Genomic DNA, 24,768 nt, shown 5'->3' with positions numbered 1-24,768 from the left:
ATCAAAAAAGAAATTATAAATTTTTGCAATTTAAATCCACAATAGTCTACTGGAAGTAGATTTTTTAATTTATTTATAAAAATAAAATAAAATTCTAAAAACTAACTTATTTACTATTAAATAAATATGGATTAAGTTATAAATTTTATTGTAAATTATACTAAAATTTAATCGAATTAAATTATAAGTCTAATAGAAACAGAAAAATGAAAAATTATGAAGTGATTGAGCAGTAAAATAAAATAATTTGAAAAAAACACATTAAGAATATATAGGGTTAGGTAAATATAGGATGATTGAAGAAGTAGGACCCACGTTTTCTTGACTTGTGATATTGGAAGATTGGAATTAGGAGGAGTAGTGGGTTGAAACTGAAATATTATTACAATCTCTTCTGCCTTTTCTTTCTCGTCTATGCTCCCAATTTTCCTCTTTCCCTCATGCACGTAAAAGAAAGATCAATCCTGCAACATTCCCATGCCCATGCTTATCCTTTTTTTTATTCTTTATATAAAAATTATGTAATAAATATAATTAAAATTATATGATCTAAATAACATAAATATTCAATGTAATTAATAGTTTTCTTTATAAAAAGATTAATAAGTTTGATTTTATAAAATTTAAAAATATTTTAATTTAATAATTTTAAAATAAAATAAAATAATAATTTTCTATGTTAATCTTTTTGTTATTACTTATATATAAAGGGTGTAAAGTGTATCAGTAAAATGAAATAAACAAGGAGATGAAGACAAATGTTCAACCATGGAGGAGATCCTCATTATAGATATCTTTTTTATTAGCTCCAATTAATTATGTCATAATCATGCTTTATTCTCTAGATCCCACGTGTTTTTTATTTTTATTATTATTATTATTATTATTATTATTATTATTATTATTATTATATTATATATATATATATATATACAATTCCATCAAGTCAAAATCAAGATTAAATGCAAAATTGTGATGGTTTTGGACCTTTAGAAGATAGAGAATAGAGAAAGATAGTGCAGTATAAGAATAGAGAAAGATGGTGAGCAAAGGCACCAACTTATTAGAATTGTTGAACAAAATCAAAGCATTAATCAATGTGAAAGGCACGTGCAATATTGTCTCCATATGATTAGAGTGTGAAAAGTTTGAAAAATCAATTCCTTTCACACTTTAGCTTTTAGATGGAGAACTTGTAGGAATCTCAAGAACCAACAGTAACCTCTGAACCATGAATATTGCTTGACAAGTTCTAAATTCCATCTGTATGAATGCGAAACTAGAATAATAATTTACTAACTATTAAGGTTAAATATTCTCGTGGGCTTATGCCTTTTAGCCCAAAAAGGCCCAAACTTTAATGTGCTTTCATGAGCAAATTTAACCTTTTCTACAATGTGTAAACCAACAAGATCAATACTTTGATCATGTGAAATAGCACGGCTGCATGGTCATCTCGTTAGGAGGCACTAAGAAAACACACCCTTATGCCCCAACCGTAGTTGGCTACTCTGTTTAGCTTTAGCTAGGTCCCTTTGTTGCACATGTGGAGAACCTACTGAAGATCTAGTGAAATATCCATGAGCATGATATATTACTCATGGCCGTGGCCAAATTTATAATAAAGGATGCTAAATCAAAGAATTTCAGTGCCAGTAAGGAATTTATTCCATAAGTTTGAACAATGTCGTACAACTGACAAAATACCAAGCAAGGAGTCTGTTACATTTGTCTCATGATAAACACTCCAAATAACTTTTCAGCAGAACTGGTCACAGATGCCGGAATATCCATCTCTCGGCAAATTTTGAAAGCTGCATGTCAGAAAATTGAATCAATTGCATGCCCAGCACAAATAGATATGTAAAATCTCCAACCATAACAGAACCATATCAAGAAAAGTGGGCACATTATGGACAACGATTAGATGCAAAGATTAGCTTCCTCATCAAACATCAATAGCTACGACTCCAGAAAAAAACCTGAGCAAAAAGCGTTACATTCCAGCAATTGAGACTAGAATCAAATATGAACATCTTACGCATTAGGCAATCCCATTGCGGTCATGTGCACATCTTTCAGCTGTTCATGTCCTAATGAGTATAAAAACGATTTTCTTTATATATACATGTCTATTTTTGCATTTGATTATGCCTTTTGCTTTTCTCAATTTCAATAACAATTGTATGGTTCTATTAAAACTTCAGGAATTGAACCAACTTTTCACACGGTAGAAAATAAACCTATTTAGATGGATAAGCTCTGCTCTAGCAAAAATCATAGTGATTTGTTGAGGTAACAAAAATTACGAAGATAATTTGTACAGCCAAAGAAAGACCACCAGTTTCACGGTACCAAGAGGGGAGGGGATGATAGTAAATGCTAATTATAATGTTCTTTTACTAAAACATTACATATAAGCCTACACTCCAAAATATGAATTCACAGATATAACCATTTCATATTACTATCGGTTGAAACTTCATTGCCATTGATAGAAGACCACATTCTCCAAAATGAGAAAGACGAAAGAATTCTCTCAGAAACTAAACTTTAGCCTAATAACAAAAATATCATTAGATCTTTGCAATTTTTTGAGATTAAGAACTAGTTGTTTTTTGTTGTTTTGCATTTTTATTTTTTCAATTCCATGAAGAAACTTCATATTTCCCCCCAAGTACATCTCTAAAATGAATCCTTGAATTAGCCGACACTGTAGGCATGAAAAAAATAAACATCATGTGGAAAATTTAATAGAATAAGTTAATATAGGTTAAAAAAATGCACAATATGGGTTTGGGAAGATAATCCACAATGTCCAAATGATCGCAAAATAAAGGTAGCAAGAGGAAGCCCTAGGAAAACTACAAAGTGCACTGGCTCAATTTTTCTCCTAGTTCTCAACTGCAAACAAGACAAGGATGTTTGGTGTACTTAAAAATTTCCATTTCTTCTTAAATATGTAGTTGGTGGCATGTATATATATAAACCTAGTTCTACCATTAAACATAGCAGCCCAATGATTCAAGTCCAGGAACTGTCTGAAGCGCATTACAGTTCTCATGCCAGCACTTATTCATATCAACAGCAACGCTTTTGTTGCTATTGCTTCCCTTAGCAGCAACTCTAGCATGCTCCAAGAAAAATGCATTACAATATTTACATCAATCACCCAAGTTTTAATAACGATTTCAGAAATCACTAAGCATTCAGTAATGAGAATGAAAATGTGATTCGTCAGCTAAATAAGAAAGAAGATAGCTTCTGACAGAAAATAGTTCTTACGTTTTGAGAATTTCTGCAATAGACCAATTGATCTAAAGCATTGGAAAATAGTGTTATCACTTTGATATAGCTGATTGCCTTCAGTAATCCCAAACTAATGACCTACTAGTACTACATTATAAATTTCAAACTGGCCTTCCTTCCCCCTAAAACTTAATGGCAAGTGATAATGTAACTATTTTGAATCTTCACTTTGCAGAATCCAATTCACAAATCACAAATGACCATAAAACGGAAACCACTAAAAGTTGCTTCCAAATTGTTATGAACCACAAAATTCCAAATTACTATGTAACCACAAGATCCAGAACAAAGGTTTAGAATAATTCCCAAAAAGTTCATAGCACTTCTGTAAAGGAACCATCATGATCGAAACCAAGAAATGTATACTAGTATTAGAATTCAAAAGTCACAACAGAATGGACCTGTAAACGATTACTGACCAAAAAGAAGTGGTCCTTAGAATTGAAATCAAAATTTTCAGTTAAGCAGAGCCCTCCATACCAAAAGACAAGAAATTCACCAGCCAACATCTAAAATTCTAAAAAACAATTAGTAAATGATAAAAAAGCAAAATGAAACTCCCACAAATAACCTTAGAAACTCATAGTCACAAAAATACCACAATCAAACATTCATCAAGTAAACATCTGTCAATTAATAAACCCCAAGAATATCAAAGCAACTTCAAATGAAATGTTGGATATCAAACACGTCCTATAATCAGTCATATTCAAATCCAATAACCCACGAACAAAATCACGATTTAATAGTAATCCCATTAAGAGAATCATAAGAAATCCCGTTGACAGAAAAACTTATAAAGCCCAAACATTAAGCTCTCAATTAAACCCTAAACCAAGCAAAACCTGAAATTCTGAAAAATTACTGCTAAGATCAAAAGATTAATCAAAACCCAATAAACATCAAAGCCGAACCTACCAATAAAAACTCCAAAAATATTCAATAGCCTACAAGGATTGCATACAAGACATTAATCGAATAAATCCATCAACCAAAAGCCAGAAGAAATCACCTACCAGGAAAGAAGAAAAAAGAAGGAAAACAATTGATGTCTCGTAGCTAGGCATTGGCAGTTTTGGGGACGAGAGGTATGGGGTTTCCCTGCTTCTGGGCTTGTTTGAGTTTGGCTTCCTCCTCGCGGATCTTCTGCATCTTAAGCATTCTCTCCATGACAAGCTCGTACTCGCACTTCTCGTAAACGTGGCGCTCATTCTCGCACTTCCATGGAAGATAAAACTCGGCCTGGCGGCACTTGTTGAGCGGGATCAACAGATGAGCGCACTGGTCCCTGTAGGAGATGGGCACTCTGGCCTCCACCATCTCCGCCTGCGTTGCTATCATTGGCTTCGATGATCCTTCCACTTCCATGATTGGCTCACAAAATCGCTGCACTTTGTTTGGTTCCGAAGACACAATTTCAGCTTAAAACTTCACTCTATAGGCTGCCAATCGCTTCTATGGCTCGTGGGGCGCAGGCTTCCGTCGAGGTTACTTGTCGATTTTCTCCTGAGCAGTAATGTCGTTTGGTTTCACGTCTGCCGTTTACAATTGCATGATTTTTTTTTTTGATGATTTCTATTAAATTAAATATGGAGAGATTTACTATTTAATTTTTAATAATAATATTATTATTATTTATAAATTAGTTTTTATATTTTTTAAAATTTATTAAAATATTTTTTTTATTTTTTTTATTAATGAAATAGTTTTTTTTATTAATTCCATTATTTTTTATATTAAAATTGTAGTAAATAAAAAGAGAAAATTTTTAAAATTCTAAACTACCTTTCTTATGATAAGTGAATTCACTCCAGGTGTTATATTTAATTTTATAATTCAATTAATAAAAATGATGATCTAAAATTCAAAGAAATAAGGTTTTACAATGGATTCTGTAAAACTGGAAAAAGGTTAAACATAAAGGAAAGTATTTCTCCTTTTATATGTTTCTTTTTGTCTGCTAGTGACGTGCTAACAGAACGTATATCATTGGACCACCTGTCTCTGCTACGTTGATACGGACGTACGAGAGAATTAGATCTCTGCCCCATGCGTAACGGTCTTTGATTTTCTCTGTACGCTGGGTCCACAAGGCAGATGGATGAATCTTATTTCTGGTTCCGGATTGGGCCGAAAGATAGGAACAAAACTGAACCCAAAGGGGATCGGTCCGAAAAGCAGTGAAGGCGAGGCCGGCCTGATTGAGAAATTCAGAGAGGTCCGATATCAAGACTCGAATGAGCCTAACCAGTTAGTACAGAGGATGTGTGGGCTTTCGGATGATGAGCCGTTATCGTGGGTTTGACCCCTGACTGGGTGAGAAATCCAGCCGTCATAAAAAAATAACAAATTTTATTTAATTTTATAATTTAATTAATAAAAAAAACAAATACTGAATCAATAGACAAACCATTATTTTAATTAGAGAGTGAGAATAAACTCAAATAATATGTAAAATCAACAATTACAATCAATGAAAAAATTCAAATACAAGAAACTTGCTTAAAATTTTTTAATCAATCACCCAAATCAAATCCAAAATTTAATTTACTTGCCTAGAGAAGTTATATACAGTAATAAGAAATGAGATTGATTGGAAACAGAGGAGAGAGATTGTAACCAGAAGCGATAAACAGCCCCACCCACCATAAAAGGGGAAGAAGAGAGCAATGGTGTGTTCATGAGTGCATAATCTCCAAACTCATCCATCAAAACCTCAATCGAAAACAATTCATGAAGATATTAGTGTATATTCATCCACAACATCGACAACAAGAGTAGGGAATACGATGGGCTGGCTAAGACGAAAGTCTATATCAAAGAAATCAATAGTGGATGAATCAGAGAAAAATGAAGGAGATATCGCAATTTGATGAATCTTAAATATTTTATTAATTAAAAAAATGTTAATATAATTAAAATAATAATTTTGTTAAGTTTTTTTAATATGACCTTAATTTTATTATTTATTGCAACTAAAATATAATTATAGAAACGGTTCAAATAAAATTTATTAATTATCTACGCTATCAAATACATTTATTTATATATGAGTCTATTAATTTAGAGTGATATGAAATGAATTTAATTATTATTAGATTAAATATTTACATTTATTTTATATACTTTAATTAATTATTTATAAATTTTGATATAAAATATTTAATATAATAATTATTAAACTCGTTTTTATACTGTATAACTTATACCATACTCACCTTTTTTTTAAAAAAAAAAAAGAAAATAAAAAACTCATCCTTCGATATGCGCAAGGATTACTCCGCATGGATGTTTTTCTGAATTTTGAAACTCAAGGATAAACATTAATTCTCACAAAATGTTTGGTCAATTATACCACTTTCTCTTATGTGGCAGCATGCCATTGGCCCAATCTCATGAATATACCACAGACTAGGAGTAGGACCAAACAAGAAATTCCCTATTCAATTTTTAGGGAAAGGGATGGAGAAAAGAATAGGGAAGAGTGACAGGGTTTTCAGAATTTACCAATATACTTTTTTTCACTCGTTGCCATTTTTTTGGGTTTCACAATTTCGTTACTGCTGGTTTTCTATCTCGTCTGATTGTCGTTTACTTTTTCCTGCCTTTGAATATAAGAGGGTTTTGTTTGTTCCTCTCCCTTTCGTCTCCTCCTCGCCGTTAAAGGAGGGAATGTTTTCTCTTGCGTTTGATCTGTTTCTTTTTGATGCTTTTATTTTCAGGTCTGTGGCGCTGCACTGGGAGGAAGGGAAAGAAAGGGAAATTCCCAAATTTTTAACCAAATTAACTTACAATTATCTCTAACCCAAAATTTTTCCTAATTTTTTTTGTATAAACAATAAATTTATATTTTATAAACATTAAAACTATTGTTTTAATATTTTTTAAAATTACGCTCAAATGATTGTTTAACTAAAAATTACGGATGGATTAAAAAAAAAAAACGGACTAATTAAATTCACGTATAACTAAATATCAACCAAAAATTTAAGAAGGTAATTGATCTTCACTCTGAATATTCTATATGCACAAGCTTTGACAAAACATTGTTCAATTGCAGCCACCAAATAAAAAAAATTGCCAGAAAATGGACAAGAAGTGCCGTCAAAGAAACAGGAAACTACGTTCTTTACTAAGGCCTGCAAAAAAATTTGCAAGGCATCGAATTCTTTCAACAGGACAAAAATGGTTATCATTGGCATCAAAACTAGTACTTTTGCTATACTATGCTCCTCTGCGATAAATATACCAAAATTCCTTCCCACTCTCTCCAAAATTGATTCCGTTTATGGTACAAATACATAAATGCCAATTTAAATCTTAACATTGAAGTAATCTGGATCAAAATGATGCAACCTCACGTACCCATCTTCACCTCCACTTGAGAAACTACAAAACCATAAGTAAAACATACATGAAAGCACTAAAACATTAGATTCTTGATAAATTCTAGATAAAGTTACCCTAAGAAAATTCTTTAATTTTGGTTAATATACGTTTTACTGCAGAATCTGCAATAACCTAACAATTCTATGACAGATATTCATCCAACAGCAGCCATGCAATTTCAAATAACGAATGAGATGATTCTGTGACATGTTTTCTTATCAACCAACCACTACTGCTCCAAAAAGAGCCACAAAAGCACTACAAATAATGAATGAAGTTCTTTCAGTAACAGAAGTGTTGGGATTAGAAGTAAAACTGGATCTCATAGTTTAGAGCATTGGTGGTTGTGCGAGACATGCAACACTTCCGTCAATTCATTCAAACTTTGTGTAATCACATAAGTTATTTAACAAGTCTACTGGCCCATATCACTTGGGTGAAGCAAGAAATACAAAAGCCACAGATCTCTCCGGCAAAAACAGTGGCGTCTTTTTTTACAGGTAAGATAGACCCACACACACAGATTCTTCCTCTTGCTCCCCTTCCCCAGAATTCTGTCATTGCTATTTTCCGCTATTACATAGTGCAAATATATTTTTTGACCTTACAAACACCAGTTAAAACTATTTTTAACCCTCCCCTAGGTGAAACATAGAATCAGGTGAGAAACAAATAGAAGAGATGAACACAGAAAACCAACATGGACATGGAATCCATCAAGGCATTTATACACCCAACCATTAGAAATTTACCAATATACATTTACAGATAGCACCTATCATGATTTAAGTTAAAGGACAATTGTTGATTAGCTGGATATATAAACCAGGGTGTAAGAAAGAATTACTCTTATGAGAATGGGTCTTGACTTGAAAAAATCAATTCTCCCACCCAGCTACTTTATCACAGTACCAGACAAGCCCATCAACATTTCCAAGTTTACCACAAGGAAAATTTATCCATTCAGGCCACAATTTTCAGGCATAAAAAAACTAATTTAGAAAAAAGAATCAAGGTATACCTAACGGGTTGCTCTGCAAAATTACCACTGATATTGGTATATTATTTCTGCCTACACTAGACCTGACACATTGACCTCCCCAACCATAATCAAAATATGTTGGCATACACAAGCAAACAAGAACACATAGGAAATCTTGAACTACCTCAACCTAATTTTCTGCATATGTCAACCATGAAATATATAGCCTCGCAGACAAGACATAGATGGGGAAAAACACTTCAAACTACCTAAGCATGCAATAGAGAACTATAATTATACAAATTTATCTTAAATTTGATAAACTATATATCAGGATCAGATTATGGTCTCCCTCAGAAAAAAGTACAAAAGAAAAATTCAATACCAATTCTATCTGATACTAAGATTGACCACACCAATTTATGGATTATAACATAATAGGATAACAGAAAAATATACCTTTTCCCATCCGGGTTGAAAGCCAAAGCATTTATAGGTCCAAAATGACCTTTTACACCTCCAATTTCTTCTTGAAGAATCTAAACAAGGAAATTCAAATAGCATAGACTTAACAAGTTGCAAATCACATATCTTCATCATAAAGAAACATCATTGGCATGAAAAGTTAACCTTGTCATAAAATTTAGCTTCAAACTTCCCAGCTCGGTGATCAGTGGTAGTGACTGCAGAAGCATGCTGACCACCTCCAAGCACAACCTGCAAAGCAAAAAAGGGTAGTTATTTACAGCAACATTTTGTGAAGGAGCAGAGAAAAGAAATGAAACAAAATGATGCACGAGACCTTCAATCAACCAATGATGTCATCTGCATAAATTTGTCTTCAGCCAATTCAATCATCAAACAACCCATTGACAAGTGGGTAACCACAAAGTGAATCCTAGACAAGGAGAAAATAGTCCACTAACCTTTGACACCTTAGGCCAAAGCACTCCAACCTATCGGCATCAGGTTTAGCCCCTTTCCCCTAACACTATATGTTAGTCCTCATCCACTAGACTAAATGCTTGATCAAGAAAAGCACTGAAAGAAAAGGATTTTTTTCTTCCTTTTCTTTTTTCCCCCTTGCGCATAGTAAAATCATGAAGAGTAGTCCGCAAACATAGGATGCCCACAGTAAGAACGCTGGAGGCTGATGATAAATCATCTTGCATCAGATTATGAATAGGTTGATTCCCAACTTTGATTTTCAAGCCACTTTATGCTAATAAGACTAATTCAATCTCCAAACTACAGAAGATGGAAATGTTGAGATCAACTTCACCTGAATACATATTCTGTGCTTCTATTTTTTGCTTGAATAGAATTCAAATTTCAAACACTAACAACATATGTACTAAATAGAACTCAACAACCAAACCATTTTTAATTCATGGGACAAGTTAGCATGCTCATCACAATCTTTAACCATACATAAAGGTCAAACTACTGACCAGATACAGCATGAGGGTCAAACTAAGTACAGCACAAGATTACAGAGAGAGAGAGAGAGAGAGAGAGAGAGAAAAGAGGGATGGCCTTTCCAATAAAAAAACTTTTAAGACTTCTCTGATCAGCATAATTCTCTGATGCATCACCTATGAGAAAATGATGAAAAGGATTGCAAATATTCTATTATAACATCAGTAAAATAGTCAATAGTGAACTTACATGATCAAGAAGAGGAGACAATGTAACAGCATTGACTGGACGTTCTGTCACATAGCTCTTGATAAGAGTCAATGTTCTGATGTCCCATAGCTAAAAATTTCAGATATACAATTAATATGAGAAGGGCAGTTGCATCCACATTGTTGAGAGAAATATCAGAAAGGACAGTAAGATATACAAAATTAATAAACATGCAGCTAGGTGGACATTATACCTTAGCAGACTTATCTAGAGAACCAGTAATGAAGTGTGAACCATCAGAAGACTTTGTAAGAGATGTTATTGCCTTCTTATGCCCAATTTCTCTATCTGACTCTTTCAGAAGCTTCCCTGTCTGCAAGTTTCACAGAAGAATAAAACTTTGAAATTACACTCAAACAAATCCTTAAGCTGCAAATTTAGCTGATACGCTTTCCATTTTTGAGCCTTACTAAATTAACTTGAAGCCTATTTCTTAGTTTATTTTGATAGAAAGCAATACTTTTTCAACTTTCCCTAGTTTTACAAATCAAGATTTCATAGTCTTCAACTTTATGAGCATAAGGTAATATACACCCTTTCTACCTGTGCTTGTTTGTTACAATAAAATTTCATTTCCCTGCCATCTAATGGAACCTCAGAAAACTTGCAATCTAGCCAATGATAGTGCGTAAAACCTATGTTACTTGGACCCAGATACGGATGTCAAAAATGGATACATATCCCTAAGTCTGACTTGTCAACTTTCTAAATAGAAAATACAGCGAGATGGATCTAAGTTTAAATATGGTCTTGAACGCATTATGTTATATAAAATTAAACTCGAATTAAAAATATAAAGTTATATAGTAATAGTTATAGTTTAAATGGATGATCAAAAAGAACAAAATAACTATATTTTATCTAAGTTACGTGCTCTTCATCTTGATAGAAAAGATTGCTCTTCTAACTATTGTATAAATATGTCACTCAAAGTATCCGAATGTATAAATATGTGTTAGACACATATTCCATCTCATATCCCATGAAGTGTCGTATTGACACGGGTACGGCATAGCAAAATGAAGAGTCAGATCATCAGAGCTTAAAACACAAGAAAAACTCAATATATTGTTCAAGTACCAGTTTTATAATTAGCAATAATAACAAGAATAACTAAGCCTTAAACTAAAACTAGTTGAGGTCAACTATATGGATCATTTTGCCATTCAGCTACAGAGACCAATTCTACATCAATATCCAAAAATTATAAATCTTTTGATACAACCCTCTCTATTTTCCACTCATTCCACCACTAATCACACCTCTATACCAGGGATTAGATACTCTATGTCAAACATGACCAAACCATATTAACATACCCTCTTATCCCCAATGTATGCAAGATGTATTATTCTTAACCTTATCCATTGTTGTAATACCAATTCTGTAATTACCAAATCTAAAAAAACTAATTATAAATCATTTGGTCTTTTTTAAGAATCCACAAAGCAATCAATTAAAAAGGCATTAATCTGCAGCTATCCTACACATTTTGGCAGTTCATTTTTGTCCCACCCCTACCCAGGCTACATCACTGCAAAAGTAAATTATGCACATAGGAAGCCAATTACCTCAGAATCCCATATGCGAATTACAGCATCCTCTCCAGCACTTATGATAGTCTTGTTCAGGGGTCCCCAAACAGCTCTGTTAATTCTTCCCTGAGGACCCTTGAGAATGAGCACAGATTCACCGGTCTCTGAAAATGATCCCAACAAAGTTAGATGGACAAACGCTATGTACAAAATTATCCTAGTATAAACAACAGAGCATCCTATCATCATTAAACAATTTCAGCATCTATATCATCATAAATAATCAGCATATTAACACATGTTTGTAAGAGTGCATGATGCCTCAGTCAGCCTGGATAAAAGAGAATCTCATAATTTATGTTGCACACAGTAACTCAATAACTTTATATTATACCCCTGCCGCCTCTTCAAACCAAGTCAGAATCCCACAAGACAGAGGGCTGTTGCTAAAATACTCATTATAAATCTCTAAAATCTACCAAAAAGCCTTGAATATGAAGTGCATTCTGGCTCACAAGTCAGCACTGGCAGTGCAGCTAATTGAACAATTGAAAGAAAATGTCACAAAATTCAGTTGGGAAGGAACAAAAAAACAGGGAAGAACTTGGCAATTGTTTCATAGGAAAGCCAAAGTTGAATAATAAAATTCGCACTTCAAGTAACAATGTATTATTCATAGGCTAAGAGATCATCCGCTTTGCAATTCAAGTTTATTGTTACCATGGTATGAACAACATGGACCACAGAAAATGAAGCACAGTCATCGCCATAAAATAAAAAGTATAGCGTATAATAAAACTTACGGTCACTGGGATCTCTTGCAATGCGTTTTACATGAATGGCAGAAGGCAATTCCATAAAGGGATCAGTAGTGATAACAGCAAGTTTATCACCAGCAGAGAAATCCACAGCCCTGGCAGGCGAGTCAAAGTTAAAGGAATACAACTGAGTTCCTGTTTGAACATCCCACAACTTTGCTGTCTGGTCTGCACTTCCAGTAATAAGGCGCATCGAATCTCCTAATTTTTTTTCCACAAAAAAAAAGTGTTTATTGGTGCTTGCAAAAGACAACAAGATGCACAATTTGCATAATTGATAAAAAAAATTCATAATTTCAAATATTTCGAAACAATAAAACATTATGTTAGTAAACTATGAGCAAAAAATCAACAAACCGGAAAAAAAAAAAAAGCAAAGGAAATCTTCAAAGAGAGACAGAGGAGACTTGCTTGAAACATCGCAGCACCAAACGGCGCCATTGTGGCCGCGGTAAGTACCCAAACGCTCGCCGTTGTCTGCGAACCAGACGGTGGGAGTGTGGTCTTTGGCGCAGGAGAACAAGAGATCACCTTCTCTGTTATACTTCAAAAACGTTAAGGGCCTTTCATGCCCTTTCATCAAAATTGGTCTCATCTTTATCTGATTCTGATACGCACTCCGAATCAGAAAATAGAAAATTTCTCTCGAGCTCCCCTTAACGAGCTCACTGACAGCTAAGCTAGGGTTTAAAAGAGGAGCAAAGAGTGAGAGCAGGATGATGGGTCTTTGCAAGCCCATTTAAAGGCTGAGGCCCATAAAATGTCTGTATGATATCATAATAAACTAGTGGGAAAATTTTCTCAAGTTTGATCAAAATCACAACTTAGAATATACTTCCTACGAAAAATGATAATCCGAATTATAATTCACTACTAAATTTTACATTCACGGATTATCTCCCTCTAACCATTTTAAGATGAGAATCTCTTTCTTTGAGTTTTCTTTTTCTCAACTATCAGCCCTTCTTCTGCTATCCACATTAGTTTATATGCATCTCAAAATAAAGGGAACCTCTCCTCTTAATCCAGCCATGGATATACCCTCCCTCCCACTGTAGAGTTGGCTGTAAACAGATTCTTTTGATTTTGGATTTTTCTCGTATATTTACTTTTTAGATAAGAAATTTTTCTTTAATTATTTAATGTTCTTGTTTTGTTGGGTAAATTGGAGGTCATCTGTAAATTTATTTCTTTAATCCGAATTTTCTTAATCATTTTCTTTCTGCTGTAATTGACGATTGAATTTAATGTTTTTCATTCTATTGGGTTGATATTATATTTTGTTAAATTGTGATAGAAATGATAAACTGAAATTTGGAATAACAAAGAGAGACAGAGAAGGGTGAGAAAGAACTATATAAATTAACAATTATGAAATTATGAATTATTTTGAACATTCTGTATGTCATCTAAACCCATTGATATCCACTTTACCTAGAACGTTAACGTTCTGTTTGACAATAATTTTGTCAGTGGTAACAATCCTAGGAGGCCTTCTTCTGTTTGTATTTCTTGGCCCAGACAATGTAGATGAACATGTTAACTACGCTGAGTCCTGCTAAGAGCCAGAAATAGTAATCAAGACGGCCCTTATTCAAGTTGTCAGGAATCCATCCTGTCTTGCCACCTACTGTTGTGAAGTATGTTACCATAGTCAGAATAAACGCGCTCAAGTAATTGCCCAAAGATGTCGTCAGCAGCGACAATGCACTGCATAAACTCCTCATGGCGTCTGGAGATTGTTCGTAGAAAAACTCAAGCTGCCCGATAAATGTAAAGACCTCTGCAGCACCTACTAACATATATTGGGGGATTTGCCAAAAGATACAAAGAGGAACAGTTGCATTCTCATCGACCACCCCAAGCTCTTTAGCGAGCTGCAGACGCCTGATCTCTACCACCGCAGCAGCAGACATGGACAAAACCGAAATGAAAAGGCCAATGCCCATCCGTTGCAAATCAGAGAAGCCCCTCTCTTTGCCTGTAAACTTCCTTGCAATCGGAACGATGAATCTATCATAGATCGGCACCCAGCAAATAACACTGATGACATCAAATGTTGACAAGGAGGCAGGAGGAATGGTGAAAGAACCAATTGTTGTATCCATCAGCATTCCTTGTTCCACAAACATTGTAGACATTTGGGCATAGACAGCAGAAAAAACAATTCCTGTGGCCCAGATTGGAAACATGCGGACCAAAATCTTCAATTCCTCCACCTGTGTGACAGTGCAAAGTCTCCACGGATTGGAAAAGTCCTCATTTTTGGCCTCGGTATCTGAAATTACAGCAGCTTTATCAAGGTACCTGCAAAGAAAAAGGTTTGTAACTTAAATTCTTTCTAGTATTAGCTAATGACTGTGCACTAAATAAACTTCCACACAAATAAAACAACATAATGTCTGACTAAAGATAATGATGCAGATTAGGTCCGAATGAACTCATTAATACAGGGCCAATCATTAGGGAGATGGATCAGATGATACACTTTCCTATATCTGTTACACAAGTCAGATTAATAAACCTATAAGCTGAGAATATTCTACGAGTATTATGTTTAATCTCCAATTTTCTACTAAGCCACACAGGAAAGAATTAACCAGATAAGATAACCTCAATGGAACATTGTGAAAAGACCTTTGAAAAATGAAGATCAAAGGAAAAAAAAATGGATCTAATATATATCCATTAAGGGCCAACGCGAACAACTATACAAGCACAACTTTGCATGATTATCTACCGCTACAAATTAAAATAAATAGAAAGTCTTCTGCAACTAACATGCACAATTGACTCTACTTCTATAGACTTTTAATCCTCACTTATTAAATGTTTGTCAATCTACGAATCCAAATTTAAATTAATGAACTGTGCAAAACATAGGGTAAATTGAAAGAATGAACAAAACTTAATAGGATACTCTTGAAGAATAGGATACTTCATTGCAGGCTTTTTCAAGCATGACTATAAATAAATAAAGCATTTAGACTTCAGAAAAAATCATTCTACGTGCTCTGCACAGAAATTCTAGAAAGCCCATCATCTAAAAGAGCTTAATGAGTTGAGATAAGTAGAATAACTAAGAAGTATGACGAAGAAGAAAATTACTTCAATTCATTACTATGCTCCAGTTTTCTGCTCCCTTCAATTGCCGAGCTTCCGTCTTGTGCTTCATATAGGAGACTACTATCTTTAGGAACCTCCAGATTCCTCTTATGGAATGATGCAACCAAAACCTGACACATCCTTGTAATAGGACTCCCCCCTGGTTTCTGAAATCTATAGAGGGGTGTGCCTGAAAAGAAGCTAGCAATAGCAATGCCCATAAATAATGCAGGAATTCCAAATCCCAGACCCCACCCAGCATTGTCTTGAATATACACCAGAAAACTACTTGATACAAGAGCGCCAATATTAATAGAGAAATAAAACCAGTTGAAGAAAGATCCCTTCTTCACCCTCTCCTTGGAATCAGTGTCATCAAATTGGTCAGCCCCAAAGGATGAAACGCATGGCTTGATGCCTCCTGTCCCAAGTGCAATCAGATAGAGCCCAAAGAAGAATACTGCATACTGAGCTGGACTAGCAGGAGGGCAAAGAGAACCCGTACACTCAGGTGGCTTTAATGCAGGAACTGACGCTGATAGAGTCAAGGTACACATTCCCTATATGCCAATTAACAACTATTAACCTACACTTCAAGATAGCATATAAAACACATCCGCATACTAGCAATCAATTCAGAAAACAAGAAAAGTAAACTTCATTGAACATAGTGAACATGTGCTAAGTCTATTACAATTCAAAAAGTTACCATAATTTCATCAAACTTCCATTAAAAGTTGGTTTAAAATCTCATAGGTTAATAGCACAGTCAACGAAATAAATGGAGTTTCCCCAATTAGAAAAGTTTGTAAAATACAACTTTTTTTAACATTTGCAACATCAATGCTCATTATGGCTCAACACAACTACTGAAATAAAGGAATTTGCATTTAATATGTTAGAATACCTTTAGGCCTCGCTTATTCTAGTATTCTACAGCTAAGGTTATAAAAAATTCTTAAAAATTGAATTAAATAGAAACAAACGCGAGGTTAGCTCCATCAGCTTGAGCAATGTAGTGCCACCAAGAGATAAGTGGCCAAGCAATTGAAACAAACTGTATAGTAGCCAAAATAAAACTAGAGAGTTTAGTTAATAACTTACAATTAAATAGATTGTGGAGAAACCAGCTATTGTCCAATATCTTCCCCAATAAGCATCTGCCAGCACAGCTCCAATGAGGGGTGTAATATAGCAAGTGCCTGACCAGGTGGTAACATTTCTAGCAGCAGACACATTTCCTTCATGCAACTTATTGGTAAGATAAGTAACAAGATTAGTCGAGATCCCATAATAAGCCAAACGTTCACAACATTCAGTACCTGTATGTCATGTGGCAAACATAAAAAAAAAATGATGGGATTGTGATTTCTATATAAGAGAGCAGTATGAAGACTGAAGAACAATAAAAACAGCACCCAAAATAAAAGGACAGGCTTTCCAATTTCCAGTCTTCTCCTTAAGGATAGGATTGCCATGGAGGTCAACCGAGCCATCACCCGTATAGAGCCCATTGCTTTTGTTCTGAAGATAATAATATGAAACATCAACATAAATGCCGTGGTGCAAGATAATTGGATCATCGAATGAAGTCATCATGCTTCTATTCATTAAAATTATGCAAATTCTCTTAACTTCTTCCAAAAAGGAAGTGATCAACTTATCAATCACAGAAGGAATTCAATGATAGAAACTAGAGAGAATTCCAGAACATGGAAACAAGACTAGATGGGCAAACCAACAAACAAAACTATCCATTGAAAAAACCCAGAAAGAAATTTCATAACTTGAGGTATTAATTACTCATTACAGCATGATCTTTTACCCAATTCTAAAATACCGAACCATAATGAATCCACAAAATTGACAAAAGATAATCAGCTACAAGAAAGAGAGAAAATAGAGACCTGTTCCAGGAGGCCGTCCTCCAGAAGAAACGTCTGCTCCTCCACCGAACCCATGTTCTGAATTGGGCACTTAGTTTCTTCTCTGTATTTAAAGATTCTCCGGTTGAATCAGACGGAAGAAATGAGAAGATACCGATGAAGTGTGGGCCAAGGGAAGTATAGATGACGTAATAATTTTGATACTCGAGATGGAAAGTATGACGAATTTTTCTTGGTGTGCGCAACGGCACATCCCTTTTGCGTCCACGTTAATTTCACTCTTCTAAATCTGAATACTTGTTTCCCGGCCGGCAACATTGGAAATCGTGATGCAGACATTATTAAAACGGTTTTTCTATTCATTAAAATACAGTTATTAATTTTTTTTTTATAAACACACATTAAATTTAGAGATATCACTGTATTATTATCAAATTATTATTTTTATATTAATACAATAAAAAAAAATTTTTTTTATAATTAATAATAAATAATCATATACCTTTTCCACTATAATTTTTATTTTATTTTTTTATTCATATTTAAAAAATATAATTTTTTTATTATATTTATCTTAAATATATTAAAATTAAAAAATAAAATAATTTTTTATAAAAAAAATTAATAGAACAAATTATGCATTTAGCTAAAAAATTAAAGGGGTAAATGATGGTAGTAGCAAATAAGGAGTGTAGTCTATGGGAACACATGGCAGTTGTGCATCAGCTGGAAAGCCCAAATAACTTGCAAACCCAAGAGATTGGGCTCGTAGAAAATGGATTGAGCCGAAAAACGTTGGGCTTTGAGCTTCAACTCGGGGCGGTTCATAACGCCGTTGAACAAACTGCAATTTGGCTCAGGAAACGAATCAAAGCGTAAAAGAAAGATTGAAGTCAGTACCTATAAGCAAACCAAAATTTGTTGTTCTCACTGATAAAATAAAATAAAATAAAACACTGAATCCATAATTTTTTAGCCTCCATTTGATAAATTTCATAAGAAATTCAATTATTTTTTAATAAATTTATTATTTTGAAATAAAATAATTTAATTTTTTTAATTCAAAATACTTTCATTTTAAAATATTTAATTCATCAATTTTTCTTTTGATATTCAGATTATTAATTTTGGATAAATTACTACTTAATACATATAATCTATAATTATATAATTTCATCTCTTTTATAATTATTTATATTTTATATTTTAATTTTTCTCTTTGTCCTTCCCTCTTTTGGTGGAGAGAGATAGAGGAGAAAACAAAATACAGATAGGAGAGAGACAATTAGAGTAAATTGAGGATGAAATTAAAATTAATTATAAAATTAAGTGATAAAATGATAAATAATTATAATATTCAATTATTAAATAATAATTTATATTTAAATAATAATATCAAAATGGACGGAAAATATCTAAGAGTACAATAGAAACAAAACTGATCAACTAAATAATTTAATTTTCAGATCAATTTTAATATATAATAATGAGATGTTTATGTTATTATTTGGTATGCAATTATTTTAATGAAAAGAATTAAATTTTTTTAAACATTTATATTCATGAAAGAATTTATTTATTTGAAATCAATTTAAATATAATAAAATTTAATTAAACTTTTTTATATTAGATAAATTAATAATAAAATTTAAATTAATTTAATTTATTCATCATTTTTATTATTTTTAAACAAAACATAAATATTTATTCTTATAAATAATAATTATTTATTCTTCTAAATAATAATTATTTTTATCACATTAATTATTATTAATATTTTTTAACATTTAAGTCTGAATTTTATATAATTTTTTACTATTATAAATATAAAAATAACTTTTAAATTAATAAAATAATATAATAAATATTTTAATATTAATTATAAATATATTAAATATTAATGGTTACTATTAAATTAAAATAATTTTTATAAAGGGAAATTATTAATTAAAAATTAAAAATAAAAGAAACAAATAAAGAGAATATTGATTTGCTAATTAAGTAATTTTGACGTAAATAATTTTAAATAAAATCATTTGTTGCAAAATTTTAATAACTTTAACAAATTTTATTTTTAATTCAAAATCAATTCTCATAAAAATTTAAGATAATTAAATTCTTATATTATTGATCTTTTCAAATATAAAAATTTAAAAATATATATTTTTAAAAAAAAATTAAAAAATTCAGCATTATTGGGTGATATCCTTTTGTATTTTTACATTATTAACAAAATTAGACTCTTATTCTAACTTTACCTGATAAATTATAATTTAACTTTTATGTTTAGTGAAATATATATTGATGAGTTAAGATTCAGAAGTCGCTAAATAAAGATATTTGTATAGTAATTTGATTTAAGGGGTAAATTAATGAATTGAAATTAATTTAATGGAGAATAAATATAAAAATTAAATGAGAGTTAATACATCGATAAGTTTGAGAGTTTAAGTATTTTTGAAAAAGATAAAAATTGTAACACTCCATTTGGTTATTTAATTAATCGAGCCGGAAATATCACATTTTTCAATAATTCTCTTATATTTTTTATTTAATTTATATCATATAATTTATTTTTTTTATTTTTACCAAAAATTCAGCAGAATTTCCTCTAAAATATGGGTTTAATTTCATAGTAATATCACATTTCTATAAATTTCGACCTTAACCTCTAAACTTCTTTTAACATTAACATAATTTCAATTCAAATCAAACACTTCATAAACTATCTTATTAATCATTACACAAAAACTTATATTAATAATTAATATTTACACCAAAAATTAAAATTTTTAAATATATCTAATTCACGAACATATACAACTTATCTCTAAATCTTTATATACATATCATATTTTCAAAATCAACTTTATATAAAATTTATAAAATATATAATAAGATAATTAATTATATAACTTTTGTTGAATTGATGCAGATCTTATCTACTGCTCTTTGGATGATTGGATCCACAACCTACACGAGAAAAAATAAATTCCTACGTGTTAAGCAAATTGCTTAGTGGTACTCAACTTTTTCTTTTTAAAATAAAATATTTAAATCAAAATTAATTTATTAACAATAAATCAAATAAATGACATTAAACTATATTACAAATAATTTAAAATAATTCTAAATTATATTATTATTTTATATATATACATATTTGAATTTCATAGTTTTTTTCAATAGAAAATTTTATTTTATCTTAATATATTTATTTTTTTTATTTTTATTTTTTTTAACCCTTGTAAATTTAAATGAGACTGTTAAGTCAGACAAGGGAACTATATTTGTAGCGTACAAAGTGTCAAATAACTGTATGACTCAATAGAGTTTTTAACGGTAGTGGTAAAATATATCAACGGTACCTGTAGGGTACCAATTGGTGTAACGCAAGATCTATATATGACATGTCACACTCTTAAATTAATTCACAATTTCCACCAAACTTACTATAAATAAACTTTAAATAATTTATATGTTTAAACATGGAAACAAAAATTTCAATATAGCATAACTTTCAATTATTCAAACTATAATAGTTTATCATATTATAATTATGTTTTTAAGTATTGTGATATGTAAACCTATTAATTTAATTCAACTACATAAATTACAAATTCATAATTTAATCATTAATTAATTAACTATTATTATTTTTATTATTATTATTATTATTTCTTAATCTAATATTTTTTATTTATTTATCACGATATATCATATTTCATTTTTTTTTAAAATTTTTATCCAATAATTTTCTTTCAACCCTAATTTAAACTAATTTACAACATTTAACATATAAAAAGTAATATTCTTTATTTAGACTAATAATTTTTTTTTCGTTACTATATCTTAGCCAAATTACATCCCTATCAAATAAAATATAGACATTCCACTTGTTCATAACTTGAATTTTGGTCAAATTACATATTAATTTCAAAATTTTCTATCTATTAAATTTATCATTTCTTCAAACTTTGTTCATGTAATATAACTAAAATATTATTCACTTGATCTAGTTCTGCTAAGGTATAAAATTTTCAAATAAAACATGATCAATAAATTTTTGAATGAGCACAAACCTTAAACCTTAAACCTTCCAAAATCTTTCGCAAATTTAAAATTTTTTAATCTTCATTTCATTTCCCTTTGAAATTTTCACTATTCCCTTTTATTTCTTTTTCATAAAAAATAAATAAATAAATCATATTAATAAAATATACTTTATAAATATTCACGTAAAATTGATAAGAAATATTTCTATATCAAAACTTTTAACATACCTTTAAATTTTTCTAACATTTTATTATTATTCACTCTCTCTTAATCTTAAATTTTTTCTTTGATTTCTCTTCTTTTTTTTCAAATTATATCTTGAAACATGATTGAGAGAAAATTAGTAATTGATTGAAAATGAAAATTTGAAAAAACTTTAGTATAAAAAAAAAATAGAGAAATGAGATTTGGTCTTGTTTCAGGGCAAAAATAGAAAAATTTAAGATGATGTTCTTTTTCTAATATTTTATTTTCTTCCTTCCTTTCTTTATTTATTTATTTATAAAATTTATTTATTTAAGTGGTTTCAATTTTTTTTTATATAATTTTTTCTCTTTTTTTATTATTTATGTTTTTATTTTTATTTTTTATGAGATGTTACAAAGATAGTGAATTCAATTTGTAACAGCCCGACCCTTTCACCGGCACTGTTACCTTTTATGTAATAGCCCGACCCTCTCACCGGCACTGTTACCGTTCACGGCCCAGGACTATCCCTCGCCTGGCCTCGGACTTTCCACTGGCGTCGTGAACAGCTTTTAACATCCATTCACTCTCATGGGTTCCTGGCATGATTTGTCCCCTTGGGTTCTCGCATCGCATCCTTCCCCCAAGTGGATTTGGCCCAAATTTCCCTTTGAAAATTAGGTCGCCTCCCCCACTACTCGAACCCTTGACCTCCCACTTTAAGGGAATAATCTGGTGAGAGTGAGTACCAATTGTTCCATCAAGGGTTCGAGTAGTGGGGGAGGCGACCTAATTTCCAAAGGGAAATTTGGGCCAAATCCACATGGGGAGGGATGCGATGCGAGAACCCAAGGGGACAAATCATGTCAGGAACCCGTGAGGGTGAATGGATGTTAAAAACTGTTCACGACGCCAGTGGAAAGTCCGAGGTGGCAAGAGGTCAGGCGAGGGATAGCCCTGGGCCGTGAACAGTAACAGTGCCGATGAGAGGGCCGGGCCGTTACACAATTAGTTAAAAATATTCTCTTTTCATGGTATGCTAAGGGGTATATATTATGGTGACACTGATATTTCTTGTGATACATTTTATTAAGTATGATTGGAAGGCTTTTCAAGATATTTATCACACAATTCATTTAATATTGAGCAGTCAACTAATAAATGCAGAGTCGACTAACTCATATTTTAAAAACACGTTACATCGATATTGTTGATCGCACGGGCTTTTAATATTAGTTGTCGCATTAGTTTTAAAAAATACATATTTTCACTTCAAATTTGGACAATATTACGAATATCCATGTTGGCATATCATAGGTTAGATTTTCTATTGCCCCGACACACCATCTTAACAATCCCTTTTATTCACATGTTATTAAATATACATATTAATCCTTATACTTTTAAATTTAATTTTTAAAATTTTATCTAACGAATAAAATAATTTTTATTTTAAAATTTATATTTTTTAATTAAAATAAATTCTTATATTTTAACAAATTGATAGAAAATATTATAATTACTAATCATGCTTATATTTATAAATTAATCTATATATTTATTAAATTTTAATATTTTACATGTTAAAAATAATTAAAAAATTAAAAAAAAATTGTCATGACAATAGAGCTTGAATTTCAAAATGGTTGAAAAACTATTTGAAATTTTTTTTAAAAAAAAAACTTTGAAATTGTACAATTAAACTTTAGTTTGATTGTTAAATATTATTGAATAATATTATTTTATAGATTTGACCATTGAATTTGATAATGAAGTGGAGACATGTTTTAATTTAAGCAGCATAAAATGAAATTTTCTATTCATAAAAAAAAAAAATTCAACAACAATCAATTAATATCATTCATTTTTTTAGAACGTAGACTATCTGATTTACTATTGACAAAAAAAAGTCAAATTTACCTTGAATTGTATGATGAGAATTAAAAATATTAAAATTTTATTCATCAATATAAATTTAATTCTAAACTTTTATAATAAATTTAAATAAAATAAAATAATATAAGTAGAGTATAATTCACATTTTAAAATATAAAAATTAATATAATTTAAGAAATAAATTTTAACATTTTGTGATTTATTATTTGAAAAAAAAAATATTTCGCATTTTTATTTTGTTTTCTTTTAAATAAGAATGGTTGATCCTAAAAAAAAACTCAAAATAAAAGAAGGTTAACGTGTAACAGCCGACGTCGGAAAGCAACGGTATAGATTCGCCGCGTCCTCAATTTCAGGGCGGTGCGTTTCCATCCGTCGCCGTTCTATTTTTTCCGCCTCCTGGAAAGACCTTTCTTTAGTTCTTATTGAAGCTTTGACTTTGTTAACGATAATCTTTTTTCCCAAATATACCACCGCCTGTTTATACTTAATTACATAACTATCCCCTCAAAGTTGAAATTGTAATGGCACCGCCACAAGTGTATTGTTTATCCGAATTTTAATAAAATGATAAATTTAATAAACATTATATATCCTTACTTCAAGGTTTAACCTGGTGGAAAGTGTATCCTATAATCTTAAAAAGTTTAAGATTCGACTCTCTCAATTCCTATTTCAAAAAAAAAAAATAAACATTATATATCCGTATTATGAAAATAATTAGATGATTAATTTTAAAAAATATATTAAAATATATTTAAAATTTTAAAAAATCTACCGGTTACTTTTTCTTAGTTATTTATATGAAATTAAGTAATTAATTAATAAATTTTTTCATATTACATAAATTTTTTATATTATAAAGATTAAATAGTAAATTTTTTAAAAATTGATTTCTTTCTCTTACAAAAATCTTA

General features: G+C 31.1%; 3 protein-coding genes across 6 annotated transcripts; all 3 read right to left on the bottom strand.

Moving 5' to 3' along the window:
- Positions 1-1,644: 1,644 nt before the first annotated feature.
- On the bottom strand, positions 1,645-4,820 carry LOC110604531 (NADH dehydrogenase [ubiquinone] 1 beta subcomplex subunit 7-like). Its single transcript, XM_043952253.1, has 2 exons — positions 4,326-4,820; positions 1,645-1,814 (listed from the first exon to the last, which is right to left on the bottom strand). Exon 1 carries the CDS (start codon positions 4,675-4,677, stop codon positions 4,369-4,371), a length of 309 nt encoding a protein of 102 aa, XP_043808188.1. The 5' UTR covers positions 4,678-4,820; the 3' UTR covers positions 1,645-1,814; positions 4,326-4,368.
- Positions 4,821-7,413: 2,593 nt separating this feature from the next.
- LOC110605538 (eukaryotic translation initiation factor 3 subunit I) lies at positions 7,414-13,476 on the bottom strand. Of its 4 annotated transcripts, XR_002486405.2 has the most exons (9): positions 13,134-13,476; positions 12,708-12,923; positions 11,941-12,068; positions 10,563-10,682; positions 10,349-10,438; positions 9,607-9,830; positions 9,311-9,397; positions 9,140-9,219; positions 7,414-7,698 (listed from the first exon to the last, which is right to left on the bottom strand). XR_002486405.2 is itself a non-coding variant. In XM_021744160.2 (8 exons), the coding sequence occupies exons 1-8, from the start codon at positions 13,459-13,461 to the stop codon at positions 7,623-7,625; spliced, it is 1,125 nt and encodes a 374-aa protein (XP_021599852.1). In that variant the 5' UTR covers positions 13,462-13,476; the 3' UTR covers positions 7,414-7,622. The 4 variants fall into 4 exon arrangements, 2 of the variants coding, with proteins under 2 accessions (XP_021599852.1, XP_021599853.1); XM_021744160.2 differs by lacking the exon at positions 9,607-9,830; XR_006349194.1 differs by lacking the exons at positions 7,414-7,698; positions 9,140-9,219 and having other exon boundaries at positions 9,483-9,830.
- A 589-nt stretch (positions 13,477-14,065) lies between these two features.
- LOC110605560 (protein NRT1/ PTR FAMILY 8.3) lies at positions 14,066-18,037 on the bottom strand. Its single transcript, XM_021744181.2, has 5 exons — positions 17,735-18,037; positions 17,246-17,351; positions 16,932-17,149; positions 15,831-16,387; positions 14,066-15,029 (listed from the first exon to the last, which is right to left on the bottom strand). Exons 1-5 carry the CDS (start codon positions 17,786-17,788, stop codon positions 14,207-14,209), a joined length of 1,758 nt encoding a protein of 585 aa, XP_021599873.1. The 5' UTR covers positions 17,789-18,037; the 3' UTR covers positions 14,066-14,206.
- Positions 18,038-24,768: the final 6,731 nt, after the last annotated feature.

Source organism: Manihot esculenta, chromosome 17 (assembly GCF_001659605.2).
Source record: "Manihot esculenta cultivar AM560-2 chromosome 17, M.esculenta_v8, whole genome shotgun sequence".
In the NCBI taxonomy this organism is placed as follows: domain Eukaryota; kingdom Viridiplantae; phylum Streptophyta; class Magnoliopsida; order Malpighiales; family Euphorbiaceae; genus Manihot; species Manihot esculenta.
Note: the sequence above shows the minus strand (reverse complement) of the source record. Positions and strands in the feature narration are given on the sequence as shown.

Coding starts and splice junctions, on each gene's coding strand:
- LOC110604531 (XM_043952253.1), bottom strand. CDS start 4,677: ATGGAAGTGGAAGGATCATCGAAGCCAATGATAGCAACGCAGGCGGAG.
- LOC110605538 (XM_021744160.2), bottom strand. CDS start 13,461: ATGGGCTTGCAAAGACCCATCATCCTGCTCTCACTCTTTGCTCCTCTT. Junction 12,069..12,707: donor TGCAAGAGATCCCAGTGACC/GTAAGTTTTATT, acceptor GATCATTTTCAG/AGACCGGTGAATCTGTGCTC. Junction 10,439..10,562: donor CTCTAGATAAGTCTGCTAAG/GTATAATGTCCA, acceptor TGAAATTTTTAG/CTATGGGACATCAGAACATT.
- LOC110605560 (XM_021744181.2), bottom strand. CDS start 17,788: ATGGGTTCGGTGGAGGAGCAGACGTTTCTTCTGGAGGACGGCCTCCTG. Junction 17,352..17,734: donor AGGACGGCCTCCTGGAACAG/GTCTCTATTTTC, acceptor TATTATCTTCAG/AACAAAAGCAATGGGCTCTA. Junction 15,030..15,830: donor GAGCATAGTAATGAATTGAA/GTAATTTTCTTC, acceptor TTTTCTTTGCAG/GTACCTTGATAAAGCTGCTG.